This window comes from Galeopterus variegatus, unplaced genomic scaffold (genome assembly GCF_000696425.1).
Source record: "Galeopterus variegatus unplaced genomic scaffold, G_variegatus-3.0.2 Scaffold1580, whole genome shotgun sequence".
In the NCBI taxonomy this organism is placed as follows: Eukaryota; Metazoa; Chordata; class Mammalia; order Dermoptera; family Cynocephalidae; genus Galeopterus; species Galeopterus variegatus.
In genome coordinates this window covers 326,878-345,676 of record NW_007727691.1, presented here as the reverse complement: position 1 = coordinate 345,676, position 18,799 = coordinate 326,878, and the positions used below count along the sequence as shown (strand labels likewise).

Below are 18,799 nucleotides of genomic sequence, written 5' to 3'. Positions count from 1 at the left end.
AGACTAACTAAAAACAAAATGAGAAGATCCAAATAATAGAAATCAGAAATGAAAAAGGAGACATCATAACCAATACTACAGAAATACAAAGAATTATTAGAGACTATTATGATCAACTATCCACCAACAAATTTGAAAACCTGGAGAAACAGATAAATTTCTGGACACATACAAACTACCGAGGCTCATCCAAGAAGAAACAGAAAATCTGAACAGACCAATAACAAGCAACACAGTTGAAGCAGTAATCAGAAATCTTCCAACAAAGAAAAGCCCAGAAATGGATGGTTTCACTGAATTCTAGAAAACCTTTAAAGGATAAATAAATACTAATTTTTTTCAAACTATTCAAGAAAATTAAAAGAGAGACCATTCACCCAAACTCATTCTATGAGTCCAGTATCGCCTTGATACCAAAGTCAAACAAAGACACAATAAAAAAAGAAAAAAGCTACAGGCCAATATCCTTGATGAACATAGATGCAAAAATCCTGAACAAAATATTAGCAAACAGAATACAACAGCACATCAAAAAGATTATATATCATGGTCAAGTGGGATTCATCCCAGGGATGCAAGGATGGTTCAATACACCCAAATCAGTAAATGTGATATCTACATCAACAAAATCAAGGACAAATACCATATGATCATCTCAATAGATGCCAAAAAAGCATTTGACAAAATTCAACATCCCTTCATGATAAAGACTCTCAACAAATTAGGTATAGAAGGAAAATATCTCAACACAATAAAAGCCACATATAACACACGCACCATCAATATCATCCTTTAAGAATGGAAGCAAGACAAAGATACCAACTTTCACCACTCCTGTTTAACACAGTATTAGAAGTACTTGCCAGAGCAATCAAATGAAAGAAATAAATAAAGGGAATCCACATAAGAAAGGATGAAATCAAATTGTCCTTGTTTGCAGATGACATGATCTTATATATAGAAAACTCTAAAGACTCTACCAAAAAACTTTTAAGAGCTGATAAACAAATTCAGTAATGTTTCAGGATACAAAATCAATATACAAAAACCAGTAATGTTTTTATACTCCAACAATGAACTAGCAGAAAAAGAAATCAAGAAAGCAAGCCCATTTGTAATAACTACCAAAAAACAAACAAACAAACAAACAAAACCTAGGAATAAATTTAATCAAGGAGGTAAAAGATCTCTACAATGAGAACTACAAATCTCTACTGAAAGAAATTAAAGAGGACTGCAAAATATGGAAAGATATACCATGGTCATAGATTGAAAGCATCAACATAGTGAAAATGTCCATACTACCCAAAGTTATCTACAGATTCAATGCAATACCCATTATAGTACCAATGACTTTCTTCACAGAAATTGAAAAAACAATCCTAACATTCATATGGAACAACAAAAGACCCCGAATAGCCAAAGCAATCCTGAGCAAAATAAATAAATAAATAACACCAGAGACAATACACTTCCTGACTTCAAATTATACTACAAAGCTATAGCAACCAAAACAGCATGGTCCTGGCATAAAAATAGACACACGGACAAAGGGAACAGAAGAGAGAACCTAGAATTCAACCCAAATACTTACAGCCAACTGATCTTTGACAAGGGCACCAAGAACATACACTGGGGAAAGGACAGCCTCTTCAATAAATTGTGTTGGAAAAGAAAAAGAAAGAAAGAGAGAAAGAGAAAAAGAGAGAAAGAAAGGAACAAAAGAAGGAAGGAAGAAAGAGGAAGTAAGGAAGGAAGGAAAGAAAGAAAGAAAGAACAATCATAATAATATGTTGAACTATCAGAAGGGGAGAACAGAATTGTGGTTACTAGAAGTGGAAAGAGGGGAGAGGGTGGTTAAAGAGAAATTGATTGGACAAAAAGAATGATCATGTATTGTAATGATGAACAAGCTAACTATGCTGATTTGACCATCACTCATTGCACATAAGTATTGATAGTCAACTTCATACCCCACAAATATGTATAATCAATTATGTTTCAATTAAAAAACCCAGAGTGATTAATTTAACATTTTAGTCAGACCATGAGACTCTTCCTCATTGCACTAAAAATAAAATATGATCTCCTTCAAGGCTGTACATGACCTAATCCCCTGCCTACCCCTCCAACTTTATTTCTTACCACTTGCCTACTGTGTTCTAGCCACACTTGCCTTTTTACTATTCTTTGATTATATCAGGCTTATGCCTGCTTAAGATTTTTTTCACTAGCTATTCTCTCTGTTGAAATGCTCATGTTCTAGAGCTTTATTATGGCTGGAGCTCAACTGTTATCTCTCTAATGTGGCACTCTCTGACCAATCTTTCCACCATCCACCACTCTCTTAGAACTTACCTGTATTGAAACAAGAAACTTTTTTCTTCTTTATACTCACAACACTTCTGACAGCAGATGTGTGTGGGGTTTCCTCACACCAAGCATTTCTCCAGTTCTCTGTGGACACCAACAGGTGTCCTACCACTTAATTCAATCCTGACACTACCTATGCTAACTACCAGAGTCCTTGTTGAATCCTTCGAACAGACATGTAGTTTATCACGAGCTCAGAGAAGCGGTAGTCCTACTACGTCTAGTCTCCCTAGGTAGCACAAAGCAGAAAGCTAGCAATGAAATATGTTCAGGATATTATCAGTACAATAATGAACGTTGTTACTCTCTGTGATGTTTGTACACTCTAACTTTATCCATATGGCTTTCTTTAAATAGAGAAATATACTTCAAGACCAGAATGTACTCAGAAGGTCTTGTAATCTGAAACAAGAAAAAGATACACCTTCCAAATCACCATGAATATATATTAAGCTAACAGGGAGAAATTTTATTTTCAAGGTTGCCATCCGTACAGGGGAACTACTCCAGACAATTCGAACAGCTGATTCCTCTCTCCTTTCTTGGGAATAGACCAGAATGGCTTACGCTAAAGTATATCTAGTGTTTTGTCCTCCTTTCTTTTTAAAAAAATTATTATTATCATCATAAAATATGTAATAATTTCACACAAGGAGAAGACAAATTGGGAATTTCTGTAGTAGTATCAAATGTAGCAACTTTTACATATAGGAAGCTCCCCCATGGTGATGGTTTACTCTTTTAGGATTTTACTTACTCATTCAACATATATTTATGTAGCACTTATTATATTTCCAGTATTCGACTGTATATTGTTTTCCTGTTTTATTTTTTAACCTTTGTTTTTCACTTTTTTATTGAGATAAAATTCAGAATTTTAAATATTTCAAAGTGTACAGTTCAGTGGGTTTTTAAAAGCACATTAACAGTGTTATGCAACAATCATGACTTTCTTAATTCTAGAATATTTCTATTACTTCCAAAATGAAACTTTACAGCTCCCAATTCCCTCCACTCCCATCTTCTGGGAAGCACCGCTATACTTTCTGTCTGTATGAATTCTGTCCATTTCATATAAATGAAATGATACAATAAAGTTTTCAAAGTTCATCTGTGTTGTAGATGTGTCAATACTTCATCCCTTTTTATGAGAGAATTCACCATATAGATATATCATATTTATACCCATATTTATTTACTATTTTTATTTTTATTTTTTTTTAAAAGATGACCGGTAAGGGGATCTTAACCCTTGACTTGGTGTTGTCAGCACCACGCTCACCCAGTGAGCAAACTGGCCATCCCTATACGGGATCCAAACCCCTGGCCTTGGTGTTATCAGCACCGCACTCTCCCGAGTGAGCCACGGGCTGGCCCTATACCCATATTTATATTTGTTTATCCCTTTATTAGTTGATAAGCATTTGGGTTGTTCCCACTTTTGGGCTATTATGAATAATGCTGCTGGGGTTATTTGTCTACAAGTTTTTGTGGGAATATATGTTTTTAAGCCTCTTGTATATATATCTTAGGAGTAGAATTGCTGGGTCATGTGGAAATTCTATGTTTAACTTTTTGAAGAACTGCCACACTGATTCCACAGTGTCTACACCATTTTACATTCCCTCTAGCAGTATATGAAGGTTCCAATTTCTACACATACTCGTCAGTGCTTGCAATTGTTTCTTAAGGTGGAATATTAGGTTATTGACTTCAGATCTTCTTTTTTAATGTAGGCATTGACCTCTATAAATTTCCCTGTGACCATTGTTTTTTCTACATCCCATAAGTTTTATGTTGTGTTTTAATTCACATTTGTCTCAATATATTTCCTAATTTAGCTTGTACTTTCTTCTTTGAAAGTGTGTTATCTCCGGGGCCGGCCCGTGGCTCACTCAGGAGAGTGCGGTGCTGATAACACCAAGGCCCCGGGTTCGGATCCCATATAGGGATGGCCGGTTTGCTCACTGGCTGAGCGTGGTGCTGACAACACCAAGTCAAGGGTTAAGATCCCCTTACCGGTCATCTTTTAAAAAATCAGAGAAAAAGAAGATGCTTTGTATAATTTCAATTTCTTTTCTTTTCTTTCTTTCTTTTTTTTTTTTTTTTTTTTTGGTGGCTGGCTGATACAGAGATCTGAACCCTTGACCTTGACATTAACTTCAATCCTTTAAAATTTATTAAGACTTGTTTTTTGTCCTAACACAAGCCTATCCTGAATAATTTTCCATGTGCATTTGGGAAGAATGTATCTTCTTCTCTTGTTGGGTAGAGTATTCTATATACATCTGTTGGGTCTATTTGTTTATAGCATTGGTGAAGTCTTCTATTTCCTTTTTGGTCTTCTGTCTGGTTGTTCTATTCATTATTGACAGTGGAGTGTTGAAGTCCCCAGCTATTATTATTGTGCAGCTGTCCACTTCTTTCTTCAGTTCTGTCATTTTTTGTTTCATGTATTCTGGGTCTCTGTTAGTAGGTGTGTATATATTTAAAATTGTTATATCTTCTTGATGGATTGGTTCTTTTATTTTTATATAATGTTCTTTTTTTGTCTTGTAACAATTTTTGTCTTAAAATCTATTTTGTCTTATATCAATATAACCCCCCTCTTTCTTTATTTCTCTCTTTCTTTCTTTGTAATTCTATCCACAGTTTTTTGAATTGCATTCAGATTAATTAAATGTTATAATGGTTAAGGAGAGAATAAATTTCTGAAAAATATCTTGGTTGTCAAAATATACTAACATTATTGGATAGTTTAAATTATTAGAAGTTAATAATATGAAGTGCCTGTCAAGGTTTCAACAATAAAAATATTCTTGTAAAGACCATCATATTTGGTGATAAATTAGACTTATACAATTGATGATTTTAAAGTAAATAAAACCTAAGTTTTAAATGCCTCCTACCCCTACTACACCCCCAGCACACATACTTTATACACCATTTTCATTTAGATCAGTGCATCTCAAATGATTCAAGGCTATAATATTTTGGAGCCAAACTTAATAAATAACCAAAATTGATCACAAAAAATCTTGGAAGAAAAGAATGTTTTAGTTAAGTGAAAGTTTAAAGTATTCCAAGTTGGCAGTGTTTCTACTTGTCTGACAGTGACCTCTTAGATACAATACAGTATAAATCAGGACGCCAAGTTCTGGTAACTTTAAAAAATGAAGTTACTATAGCTTGAGGCTCTCCTCCAGTTAATTCAAGTCCAGAAAATTCAAGCCAGTACACTGCAAAACCACTATTAAAAATCTTTAATGGTAAACTGTCCATTTAAATTGCTTGTAAACTTGCTTTAAGCTATCCCATCTCCTCCTCCTCTTTCAACAAACAAATGCTGCTTTTTATTGTCTTGTAGCTAAACAGCATGTAATACCCAGTGCCCCTCCCTTCAAAAACCAAACTAAATTGTCTCTGCAAAAAAGTTGGTTTCTTTAGCACACTCGTAGTTATATGCATCTATTTTCACAGGATTACCCTTACATGTGGTTAGCTAGCTTGAGTTCTTGTTCCTTCAGAAAAGATAAATAAGGATGAGAGCCTATCAATAGTACTTTTGCAGAGAGTTTACACATTTTCTTCAACCCAGAGATGCTTTGAAGAATGAATTTCATGTCCAACTTAAAGGAAAGCACATGGTGCTCAGGAAAACTGGTGTAATCAGATAAAAGATTTGAGTCTATACAATAAGACCGAGTACACACCACATGACAGACTTTATGATATTCAAGATAAAACTTTTTGGGATTCTGTTTGGAAATTAAGCTTGGATCAATTACTCTTCTGTGAAATACATGAATCACAGGGATATTATTGTTGTAAGGACACAGTTCTGTGTCAGCTGCAGCAAGCCCAGAACCGACAATTAACACTCAATCCACTTTGCCTTGCAACTTTCCTTTGCTTATAGTAGCTCCAAATTCAGGCATTGAATGAAACGCAAAAGGAAAATCATTCTCTTCAGTTTCCAGATGTGCAAGAGAATCCAATGTTCCAGTTGCCAGAGCTACAGTCTCAGCAAAGAGACAGAAGGGAACACGAGAACCACTCACTGACGGTTATTCACTGATAACCCAGTGACTGCTATTCACTGATCACCCATGATTTTCCAGTTTCTCTTGATAAAGTTTGACTTCTTTATCTGTAAATGCATTATTGAAATATCTCTGTCTTGCTATCATCATCATCTTGATCTCTGTAAGGTCTTGATACAGAGGTTACGTAATTATTCTCTCTGAAATTCTTCTGAAGACCCGTGACTTTTACGTAACATTTATAACAGCAAGCTATTTCCTCTGGCATAACTCCACTCCTTTTTAGGTTGCTTCATTTGCTAGACACCCAATCCTTAAATTTAAGTCCAGGTAGCTCCAACCAATTTCCAAAGCTAATTATCAACATGGACACTTCCATATTCCAAACTCAGCATCTGGATGAAGAAATGTGTCAAAAAGCACTGCAACTGGATTGGATGATCAGCCTTCAAGGCCGTTAGACAAGTATTCTAAGTCCTGATTAACCAGGGAAAGATTTCTTGCTTCTTCTAATTTACTATGTGTTGTAGATTGGATGCCTCCCCAACCTCATTGAGGTTTAATCCCCGCTGTAACTGTTGAGAGTGGGAAATCCTATCATGGTAATTGAAAGGTGGGGCCTTGAAGAGGTGATCAGATTCTAGGACCATGCCATAGTGAATGGATTAATAATGGTGGTCAGGGGTGTGGTTCTGAGGGCTTTTAAAGGAGAGTGAATGAGGAGGTTACTCTTGCTCTCTCTCTGCTCCACCATTTTTGCAATGTGATACTCTGCCATCACTGTCACCATTACCAAGGCTCTCACAAGATGTGTTCCCTGGACTTTGGGCTTCCCAGCCTCAGAAAGTGCAATTGATAAATTTGTTTTCTTTGTAAATTACCCAATTCCATGTATTTTGTTATAAGCAACAGAAACAGACTAATACACTACGTAAGATTGTATTTGGGTGTATTTCTTCTGATGATAAATATGATCCATAGCCTGATAACATATAAGAAAGTCTTATTCGTGAGGGTCTATTTCCTATTATCATCAAAGGCAAAGTCACCTGAAGTAAAAATGTTTCTTCAACTAATGGCATTGCTTTAACTTTTTGCCCCAAATTATCAACAAAGTATTGCACTAAGGAATTTAAAATCTCTCCTTCAATTTCAATGTCACTAAATTTTCTGAAATAACCAGCCACGGAGCAGCAACAACACCACATGGGCATGGAGCACTGTGTGAGGGGTGCCCAAGCACAGCCAGCACAGCCTCTGCCACCTCCCCTAGCAGGGCTGCCTGCTTGGGACACCTGTTCACCAAGGGTCATGGGATCTGCCAGAGAACCTGCCCTGTGCCTCACTGTTGCCATGGCTGTCTGGGCTCTGTGGAGCCTCAGGATAGCAGCTTCTGCTCTTCACCCACCAGGAGGCCAGCTCCAGTGGCAGATGATCTCAGGGTGCTGTGATGGGGGTGGAGCGAGACCTCTTTTTGTTTGTTTGCATAAAATATCTTTTTAATTTCAACCTATTTGTGTCTTTAAATGTAAAATGAGTCTCTGGTAAACAACATATAGGTAGATCACATGTTTATCCATTCTGCTAATCTCTGCCTTTTAGCTGGAGAGTAATCCATTTATATTTAATGTAATTACCAGTGAGGAAGGACGTACTTCTGCCATTTTGCTATTTGTTGTCTAAACTGTATATCTTATGTCTTTTTTCTCTTAATTTCTCCATTAATACCTTTTGCTCCTTCCCTCTGCTATGCTCTTATCATCACAAACCACATCTTTATACATTGTGTGCCCATCTACATAGACTCATAACTATGTTGTACGCAGTTGTCTTTTAAATAAGAGTAAAAAAGAGAAGTCACAAGCAAAACACTAATAATGTCATTTACATGTATCTATGCAGTTACTTTTACTTGTGTTCTTTATTACTTTATTTTTATTATTGTGGTTTTGAGTTTCTGACTAGCGTCCTTTTATTTTAACCTGAAAGACTCTCTTTAGCATTTTTTGTAGGGTAGTTCTACTAGTGACAAATTTTCTCAGTTTTTGTTCAGTGGGAATGTCTTTCTCCTTCATTTTTTAAAGATAGTTTTGTTGAATATAGAATTCTTGAGTGACAGTTTTTTTTAATTCTCAAATTTTAAAAGTCAGGATTTATTTTAAGATTGCCCAGAAGAAGACCCTGAGGCAAAAATTTGAGTGCAAGTAGTTTACTTGGGAGTTAATCCCAGGACATATCAGAAGGGAGTTGGGAAGTGATACAGGGAAGGGAAAAGAGCAGGTAAAAGGTACTTAATCAAGCAAGTTACCACAGTGGGCAATTGGAGCTTAACACTGCTGTGGAACCCTGGGGGAAACATTGTAGAATCCACATCTCAGGGCTGTCTCACCCAAGGGATAAGAGAATGGGTGCATTTGTATATCAACTCCAGTCAGTCATTGCTCCTCTCCTTGCTTTGGCATTGTCCATAACAGCATTCAGGAGAGGCCCTCAGGAGTCCTGGAGATTTTTAAATACTCCCCAAATGACCATTGTCAGCTCCCTAAAAAACAATCTCAAGGAATGGCATGAATATAATTACCCACCTCCCTCAATGGACTTCAGGGCTGATTCTATCAAGTTCTGCTTACATCTCTTATAACCTGTCACTTTATAGGAGTTCAGACCTTCCCAGTGGTTCCTCATAACTAGCTCTTATCCTCATAAGGCTAGATACATCCCTTAATCTTATTCTAGCTCCCGCCCCTTTCAGACACTACCCACGACCCTCCACTGTGTGTCCTGGAACTCATGGTTTGCTGACATTGTCCAAGAATGGCTGCAAATTCACGTTATGATATCGAACTCCTAAGTTTGTAGTCATTTGATAGTTAACTGCGCATCTTTGAAGGTTTCTGAGTAGAAGAGTGGAAATAATCGACTATCCGGGAAGATTTGGGAGTGCAAGATTGGAGGAGGACAGGAAAGAGAGAAAAGCAGTGTGTGTGTGTGTGTGTGTGTGTGTGTGTGTGTGTGTGTGTGTGTGTGTGTGTGTGTCTACACGTACCACGCATCGCCCCCTCGCTTCCCTTCAGTTGCTCTTGGTCTCTCCATAAGCCTCTCAAAGGAGGAAAACAGTTTGTTGGACCGAAATGTGGTGAATGAGCCGATGGAGAGACATTTGTATAGAAAAGTACCACTGGTTGGTGCCCTGCCCTGTCCCAACGCTGGTCTCAGAAGCAGTTGCCCGGCAGTCCCTGTCGCCATGATTTCTCGGCTGCCTTCACACTTCTGCTTGGGTGTAGATGAAAGAATTTTTTAAAATTCTGTTTGTTTTCACCCTTAGCTGTGATTGATGCGTGCAGGACAAGAGCTTTGAGATAAATTTTTGAGTCATGAGCCTAATTGCCTTGAGTTTAGAAAAGGGTTGGTGACAAGCGCTGAACTACAGGCTTCCAAGCTCACTTTTGCCCTACAAAGGTAGATAGGTTAAAAATAGGCCCCATTTAAACCCTTGTCCGTTAAATGGCGCCGGTTTTCAGCTGGTCCCCTGGAATAAGACACATGCGTTTAAAAGCTTCTGTCTGGTTATCCCAAATTGGGAGAATCAGTTAAAGAAAAGAGGAAAAAACTATGTAAATTGAAAGAGAGGGTTTGTGGTTGGTCCTGGAAGCTTCCTGGGTCGTGTTTAATTTTGCACGGCCAGCCCATTTTGTCGTCTGTCTGAAACGCATTTTCTAGACAGTTACATCTCTGTCTCTCTTGAATGGTGATTGGTTGCACATAAGGGGCAGGAGATGACATGTCACTTATGGAGATAGAAGATTAGGAAGGAAAGAACCAGAAGACCCTTTTACAGTGATGGTGAGAAACCTAGTGATAGTAGAAAAAGCTTGCACGCACAGTTCCTGCCCTGTGTCTACTGCCCAGAAACAGAGGGAGTTAAAGAGAGATCTCTAAATGGTTTATGCCAATGCTCTTCTGCTCAACATCTGTTCCCCTCATTTTGAGTCTGGCCCTTGGACAAAGCGATTGCTTGATTGGTCTGTTCTGTGGCTTTCTTGGCCACATCTCCCCTTCACCCACAGATTAATCTGGAGGACTTGTCACTAAATGGATATGGTAAGAAGAAGGGCGTCTACTTTCTAAGAACACTTTTTTTTTTTTTAAGAGGAATGGAAGTACCATAGCCTGGTAACCTGAGCTTTCTAACAAAAATATAGTGACTATAAGATTAAGTTCAGAGTTTGTCTCTTGACAGGTGGACTCCAATCTAACGTCCCAAAGGATGCTTCTCTCTCTCCCCTCCTCCACTGTTTGGAGCATCTCTTCAATGCCACACACATACAAGCTCCCATTTCTTCCAAAAACAGGACTTGGCCAGTTGGCAGTTTCATGAAGGGGTGTCAGATTCTGGTGCTCGGGGAGGTGGTACTGGTTGGCAGATGTAATGGTATTTTATGAGGAGCGCTACTGTAGGGCATTATTGTCTTACCTTATTAGTATACCAGGGCAAAAAAGAGACCCCCTAATTTATACCTCCTTGTGCTAGCTTCAGGGCCTCAGAAACCTTGTAGATGTTTGTCTGCTTAATTTCTTATAGAAGGAACTGACATACATACAAAGAACCTGTACATACATGCATTTAGACAGGCACTTATATGTGAATATGTGTATATACACGTGTAGGTGTATATACTTACACACACAGAAATACATGGAGCCCCTGACACATGATTTGTGTTCATAGTCAAACAAGTCCTTGGTAGCTAGATTGAAGATGTAACCAATGGGCTTTATTACCAGTCATCTATCCCTTTCTGCCTCTTCCTGACTCAGATTCTGAGAGTTGAAAAAAAAACTTAGAGCATATCCAATAAAATCTTCAGTGCAAATACAAGAATCACATCTGAAGGTCCTAGTCTAAACATCCTTCATGGTTTGGGCTTTGGAGGGTGAGGATGGTATGGGAGGCCTCCTGCCTCAGGAATTAGCCACAGTGTATGCAAAACTTCGTGGGGGATATAAATGTGAGAAGTTGGTAGCTCCTGCTTTCAAAAAGCTTGCCATCTAAGTAGGAAGAGCGAAGTAGCTTGAGTAACTTGAAGTAGAAGAGCTGAGTGTTATACAGCGGCTCAGCGAGTTCAGAGCAGACTTCCCTGTAAGTTATGAAGGGAGGCTTTCTGGATCTTCTGATTTGTGCAGACAGAATTGAGATGGTGGCTGCAAGAATCACTGTAGGTGGAAGAAACAGTTCTTAATTCCAAAAGTTCTTTATTTTTTAAGTTTCATTGAGATAAAATCCTTAATCTGTCATGGTCATAGTAGCAGGGTGGTTAAGGGATTGGGCTCAGTGTTAGACCTTGGTTTGACTCTTGATTCTGCCTTTTGCTATTAGTCCTTTGAACTTGGGCAAATTTTTTAACATTTTTAAGCCTTATTTTTTTCATCTGTTAAGTGGGGCCAGTGTTATTGACCTCATAAGGTTATAGTGAGGACTAAATGAAATAATACTTAGAAATGTATTAAACAGTGCCTGGCACATATGAAGAATAAATGTTAGCTGGTTTTATTATTATGTAGCTTCTATCCATTGGGTATAGTTCTGCTTCTCCATAGAAACTTTTCAAATATTTAAAGAGAATTATGCCTTCTGTTTATCTTCTCTTTTTAGTTTAAAGCTTTCCTTTTAGGTGACTATCCTCAAATAGTTGTGTGTTTTATATATATAGTGCAGTGATTCTTAACCAGGGACAGTTTTGCTCCCTATAGGACATTTAGCAGTGTTTGGAGTTGTTTTTTGGTTGTTACAGCTTCAAGGGGATGTGCTACTGGCATCTAGTGGGTAGAGCCTAAGGATGCTGCTAAATTTCCAGCAGTGCATAGACAGCCCCCCACAACAAAGAAGTATTCTGTTCAAAATGTCAGTAGTGTTGATATTGAAAACCCTTGGCCTACTGGACTTTAAATAATTAAGTCCCTCCCCCCCAATATCTCTACTGATTAGAAATAGCAACATGTGGTGCCAAGAAAACTGCACAAGGACTCAGAAGTGGATGTGACTACAGGCAAGTCAGTTAATCTCACATAAAACTGTTCCCTCCCAATGCAGAGGGGTTGTAAATGAGAACAATTTGAACCCCAAAGAAGGATGATCTGAAATGGTTTTACATAGCCACATGTGTAATTTATGCTTCATTCTGGAAGAACATGAATGATAATATTGTCTCATTGTACTCTTCAGTGAGGAGGAAGTAAATATTTTTTGTTGGTGGTGCTGTTTTACTGAAGGTAAAAAAGCCAAAACATAGTTAAGTGAAATAGCTGGTGAAGTTGAAGGTCCACTGACTGACAGCTGGAAAAAGAATATACCCAGCTCCAGCCTGGAGGGCGTGTGTGTGTGTGTGTGTGTGTGTCCCATCTGTCCGTCCATCCCCCCCCACCCCCCCGTTTAACTGCATGATAAACTTGGGTGTTTCTCATTAGTATTATAAAACAGTTGTTCAAAAGTACATCTATCTCTGGATTTCGCGAGGTCTGTGTCTTGCAGGATTCAGTTAATTTGACAATTTCTGTATAATGTGAGGTCTAAATGGAAAAAAATTTCATGAGAATGGTAATTGTTTAAAGTGAGAGTAGCAGAATATGACGTACTTGAGCAAGAGCACTGGTCGATATAGGAGTTAGGAGACAGGACTGCTACTACCTGGGTTCCTGAGCAAGTCACATAACTGAGCCTGACTGTCTTCCCCTGTAAAATTAGAGAGAGAGAGAGAGAGAGAGAGAGTTATTTGGTCCCATGGGAGTACTGCACATGGCTTAAGCAGATGAGATTCTGAAAAAGAAGAGCTAAGTGGAGTTTTTATCAAAAGAATCCTTTAAAATGTGCTGAGGAAACATGCTCTATAGAGGTTCTTTGAAGGCGTAATATCTTTTGGTAAACTGATGCATTGTTTGGGGGATAAATCTGGCTGTTCATAAATTGATCTTCTGAAAGGAGAATGTACCTATATTTTATTTCTGTATGGTTTGTGACTCAGAATTGTTGCGAGACAACTGGATTTAGGAAGTGCTAGATGACTATGCTAATGATAAGTGCTGATTAAATATTGTCTTGTTGATTAGGGACCTACGCTTTGGTGCCTCTATTGACTGATAAAGTATGCTTCTAAGTGATTTTTGGCTGCCCAAAACAAGAATTTTCTTTTAAGGACAAATGCCAAGAATGGCTTATTTTCAGATCTAGTATTGTTTGGAAGCTGTAAAATGCTATTCCAGATGGAACTATCTACTGTTTTTTTTCTAAATGAAACTTTTCATTTTATGATAATTGTAAATTCACGTGTAGTTGTAATAAATAATGCAGAGAGATTTTGTCTGCACTTTATCCAGTTCCCCCCAATGGTAATATCTGGGAAAACTGTAGTATAATATCACTACTAGGGTATTAACATTGATACAGAAGTGAAGGTACAGAACATTTTCATCACTACAAGCATTCCTCAATTGCCCTTTATAGCCAACACGACTTTCCTCCTTCCCCCACCTCTCTTTAGGACTTAGCAGCCACCAATCTGTTCTCTGTTCTCTGGAGATTTACCCAAGTTGTTTTTTAAATCAAGTTTGTTCCTTTTCATTGCTGGGTAGCACTCCATGGTATGAAACTACCAGTTTTTTAACCATTCACCTGTTGAAAAACACATGGGTTATTTCCAGTTTGGGGCTATTCTGAATAAGTCTTCTATAAAATTTTGTGTACAGAGTTTTATGTCTTCCCTTCTCTGGGATAAATGCCCAGGAGTGCAATAGTTGGGTTGCGTGGTAGTTGCATGTTTTATTTTTTAAAAAATTGCCAAACTGTTTTCCAGTGTGCTGTACCATTTTATAGTAATACCAGCAATGTATGAGTGATTCAGTTTCTGTAAATCACCAGCATTTGGTATTGTTACTACTTTTAATTTTAGTCATTCTGATAGGTGTGTAATGATGTCTCATTGTGGTTTTAATTTGTATATTCCAAATGACTAATGATATCTTTAGTGAAATGTCTTTTCATGTCTTTTGTCCACTTTCTAATAGAATTTGTTTGTGTTTCTGTTGAGTTTTGAGAGTTCTTCACAAATTCTAGTCCTTTTGCAGATGTGTGTTTATTAATATTCTCTCCTACTCTGTAACTTGTGTTTATATTCTCTTATTATGGCTGTTTGAAAGGAAAAGATTAATTTTAATGATTTACAATTTATCAATTTTTCCTTTTGTGGCTGCGTTTTTTGGGGTCAAGTCTAAGAAATGTTTGCCACACCCTAGAGCCATAGTAGAAGATTTTCCATTATTTTTTTCCTAAGGTTTTAATAGTTTTACATTTAAGTTAATTTTTGTATAAGGTGTAAGACTTACATAGAGGGCCTTTTTTTTTTTTTTTTTTTGCTTATGGGGGTCCAATTGCTCCAGCACCATTTGTTGAAATAGCTGTAGTTCTTCCATTTAATTGCATTTGCACCTTTGTAAAAAATCAGTTGGGCATATTTGTGTGGGTCTCTTTCTGGGTTCTTCATTCTCTTCCATTGATTTGTGTGTCTGTCCCTCTCCCAATATCACACAGCCTGATTACTGTAGCTATATAGTAAGTCTTAAAATTGGATAGACTGATTTCCACAATTTTATTTTTCAAAATCGCTTTAAGTATTCTAGTTCCTTTGCCTTTCAGTATAAATTTTCGAATAATCTTGTCTAATATACAAAAAAAGCTTGGACAAGGACTGTGTTAAACCTATACATCAATTTGAGGAGAATTGGCACCTCTATTATGTTGAAACTTCTAATTCATGAACATGGTCTGTCTCTCCACTTACCTAAATCTTTTTATTTCTTTTATCACTGTAATATAGTTTTCAGCACATAAATCCTGTACACATTTTGTTAGATTTACATCTAAATATGTCATTTTTTGGAGCAGTTGTAAATGGTATCGTAGTTTAAATTTTGGTTTCCATGTGTTCATTGTCAGTAGGTAGAAAGACAATTGATTTTTATTTTGTATGTTTACCTTGTATCCTGCAACTTTGCTGAATTTACTTATTCTAGGAGTTTTCTTTGTTTTATTTTGTTTTTTTTTGTGGATTCTTTGGGATTTTCTATGTTGACATTCATATCATCTGCAAATAGGAATGGTTGTATTTCTTCATTTCTGATATGTATACCTTTTATTTTCTTCTTCTGCCTTACTGCCTTGTCTAGAATTTCTAGCCCTATGTTAAGTAAGAGTGGTGAGAGAAAACAGCCTTGCCTTGTTTTCAATTTTCAGCGGAAAGCATCTCCCTAAGTATGTTAACTTTATATTTTATGTAGATGCTTTTCATTCAGTTGAGGAAGTTCCCTCTAAATTTTTTAAAAATCATGAATGAGTATTATATTTTATCAAATGCTTTTCTGCACCAGTTGATGTGATCATGTGATTTTTCTTCTTTAGCCTGTTAATGTAGTGTATTGCACTAGTTGGTTTTGAATATTGAACCAGCCTTGCATTCCTGGAATAGATTCTGCTTGGTCAAGGTTTACAGTTCTTTTTATATGTTTTATTTGCTAATTTTAAAAGAATTTTTCCATGTGTGTTCATGAGCAATATTGGTCTGTAGTTTTTTGTTTGTTTGTTTTTTGGTACTGTTTTGGTCTAGTTTTGGTATCAGGGTAATACCAGTTTAAAATGAGATGGAAAGTATTTCCTTCTCTGTTTTTCTGGAAGAGATTGTGTAGATTCGTTTTCAATTCTTCTTTAAATGTTTGGTAGAATTCTTCAATGAAACCACACGGGCCTAGATGTTTGCTTTTTGTGAATATTAAAATTATGCATTCAGTTTCCTGAATATTTGTAGGCTATTCATACTATATTTCATATTGTATGAGTTATGGTAGTTTGTGTTTTTTGAAGAAGTGATCCATTTCATCTAACTTGTTGAGTTTTTGTGTATAGAGTTCATAGTATCCCTTATATTCCTTTCAATGTCTGCAGGATCTGCAGTAATATCCCCAGTTTTATTCCTGATATTGGTAATTGTATCTCCTCTCTTTCTCTCTTCTCCTCACTCACATCAGTCTTGCTTGAGATTTGTCAATCTCTTTAAAGAACCAGCTGTTTCTTTCATTGATTGTTCTATTTTGCTTTTCTGTTTCCAATTTTATTTATTTCTGTTCCTATCTTTATTTTCTTCCTTCATTTGCTTTGGGTTTATTTTGCTCTTCTTTTTCTAAATTCTTGAGGTGGAGCTTATTGGAAACTTTCTTTCTTTGCTAATGTATACGTTTAATACAATAAACTTCCCTCTTGACACTGCTTTAGCTGTGTTGCATAAATTTTGCTATGTCATATTTTTATTTTCTTTTCAGTTCAGTGTATTTTTAAATTTCCTTTGAGACTTTCTCCTTGACCCATGGATTATTTATAGGTGTGTTGTTTAGTTTCCAAGTGTTTGGATATTTCCTGTTATCTTTCTGTTACTGATTTTATTTTGATTCTATTATGTCAGAGAACATTCTATGTATGATTTCACTTCTTTTAAATTTGTTGAGGTTTCTCTTATGGCCCAAGTTGTGGTCTTTCTTGGTATAGGTTGCATGGACATTTAGAATGAATGTATGTTCTGATGCTATTGGGTAGAGTGCTCTATAAATGTTGATTAGGTCCTGTTGGTTGATGGTGTTGTTGAATTCTTCTGTGTCCTTGCTAATTTCCTGTCTGGTTGTTCTATTGATTATTGAGACAGGGGTGTTGAAATCTCCATCAGTAATTGTGGATTTGTCTTTCACCTTTCAGTTCTTTCAATTTTTCCTTTCTATATTTTGCTGCTTTGTTGTTTGGTGCATTTAGGATTGCTACATTTTCTTAGTGGATTGACTCTGTTATTATATAATGTCCCCTCTGTCTCTAGTAGTTTTCTGAGGTGGAGAAAATGTTCTAGTGAAATAGGGTTAGAGAGAGATTACCTCCTCCCAATACGGTCATGAAGGAGTAGGACTGAAGAGTTTGGATATTAATAGGAAACTGGAAAGGTAATAAAAGCAGCATAAATCAGAGAATTAATTTGTCCTTTTTTATTTTTATTTTTTACACATTTTTATAGAAGCAAGGCAACATATATAGGAAATTTTGAAGGTATGGGACAAAAAGTTTTTGGTTTCATTATTATAGTATAAAAGTAGTACATGTTTGTTTGGGGAAACAACTCTTATGATTCAAAATTTAAAGGAATTCAGGCAGGTTGCATCCCTTATTGCTCTTGACCATAGAATTCTCCCTGTTTCCCTCACCAGTCATAATCCCAAGATTCCAGATCTTTTTCTGTATGTACACATCTTTTTTTTTTTCCTTTTTGTCTTTTTTACTAACCAGTAATGGGATCGCAACCCTCGGTGTTGCGCCCGCACCGTGCTCAGCCAGTGAGCGGGAACCGGTCTCCACATGGGATCCGAACGCTCAGCGGGAGCGCCGCCGTGCTCCCAAGCGGCGCACTCTCCAGTGCGCCACCGGGCCGGCCCTATGTACACATCTTTTAATTCTGCATCTTGCTTTTTTAGTTTAACAACTCTTTGTGGACATTTTTCCATGGCAGCACATGAGTTTTCTAACATGTTTTTTAGTGACTACAGAGTATACCATAATATGGATATATCAATTTATTTGATGATTCCCTTAACTTAAGATACTTAGGTAATCTTTAATGTTGTTATTATAAATAAAGCAGCAGTAAAGTTTTTGTACATTTATCTTAGCATACTTCTATTTCCATAGGATATAGTCCTAGATGTGAAATATCTGGGTCAAAGACTATACTTAAAAAAAAAAAATGGGAGTGTGGGATCAAATCAAAATATATAAAATCTTCTTGCTTAATTGCTAAGGCAGCCTTTTCCTTAATTCATATTTCTTCCTTATGTTGACATATTCTCTTGCTTTTTTTTCTTTCTTTCTTGAGACATCTTTAATGGCATTTGCAGTATCATGATGTTGAAGAGGTTATTTGGATTTCTTTGCTCTTTTCCTATTTTTGAAGGCATTTTTTTCTTTGAACTTTGCTTTTCATTTTTAAAAATAAACTTTTACTAAAGTATACCATACATTAAGAAAAGTACATAAGCCATAAATGTACAGCTTCATGAATTATTACTAAATGGACATACCTATGTAGCCATTATCCATATGAAGAAAGAAAACATGACCAGCAACCCTCTCATGCTTGCTCCCAGATGGTGCACCATTCCCTCCCACCCCAGAGTAAGCATTAAACTGACTTTTAACACCATTGATTCTATTTCTGAAATATTACCTATAATTTATATAAGTGGAATCATATAGTATGTATTTTTGTGTGTGTATCTGCTTTTTCTTTTCTTTTTTTTTTTTTTTTTTA

General features: G+C 36.7%; 1 protein-coding gene and 1 pseudogene across 1 annotated transcript in view; one reads left to right on the top strand and one right to left on the bottom strand.

Annotated features, from left to right (window-relative positions):
• Positions 1 to 5,677: 5,677 nt before the first annotated feature.
• On the bottom strand, positions 5,678 to 7,630 carry LOC103594578 (annotated as a pseudogene).
• A 1,600-nt stretch (positions 7,631 to 9,230) lies between these two features.
• The window catches only part of RCL1 (RNA terminal phosphate cyclase-like 1), a 63,427-nt gene continuing 53,858 nt past the window's right edge, over positions 9,231 to 18,799 (top strand). Inside the window, exon 1 of the mRNA XM_008577812.1 lies at positions 9,231 to 9,267. Coding sequence (XP_008576034.1) covers positions 9,231 to 9,267 — 37 coding nt within the window. The remainder of the gene's footprint in view (positions 9,268 to 18,799) is intronic.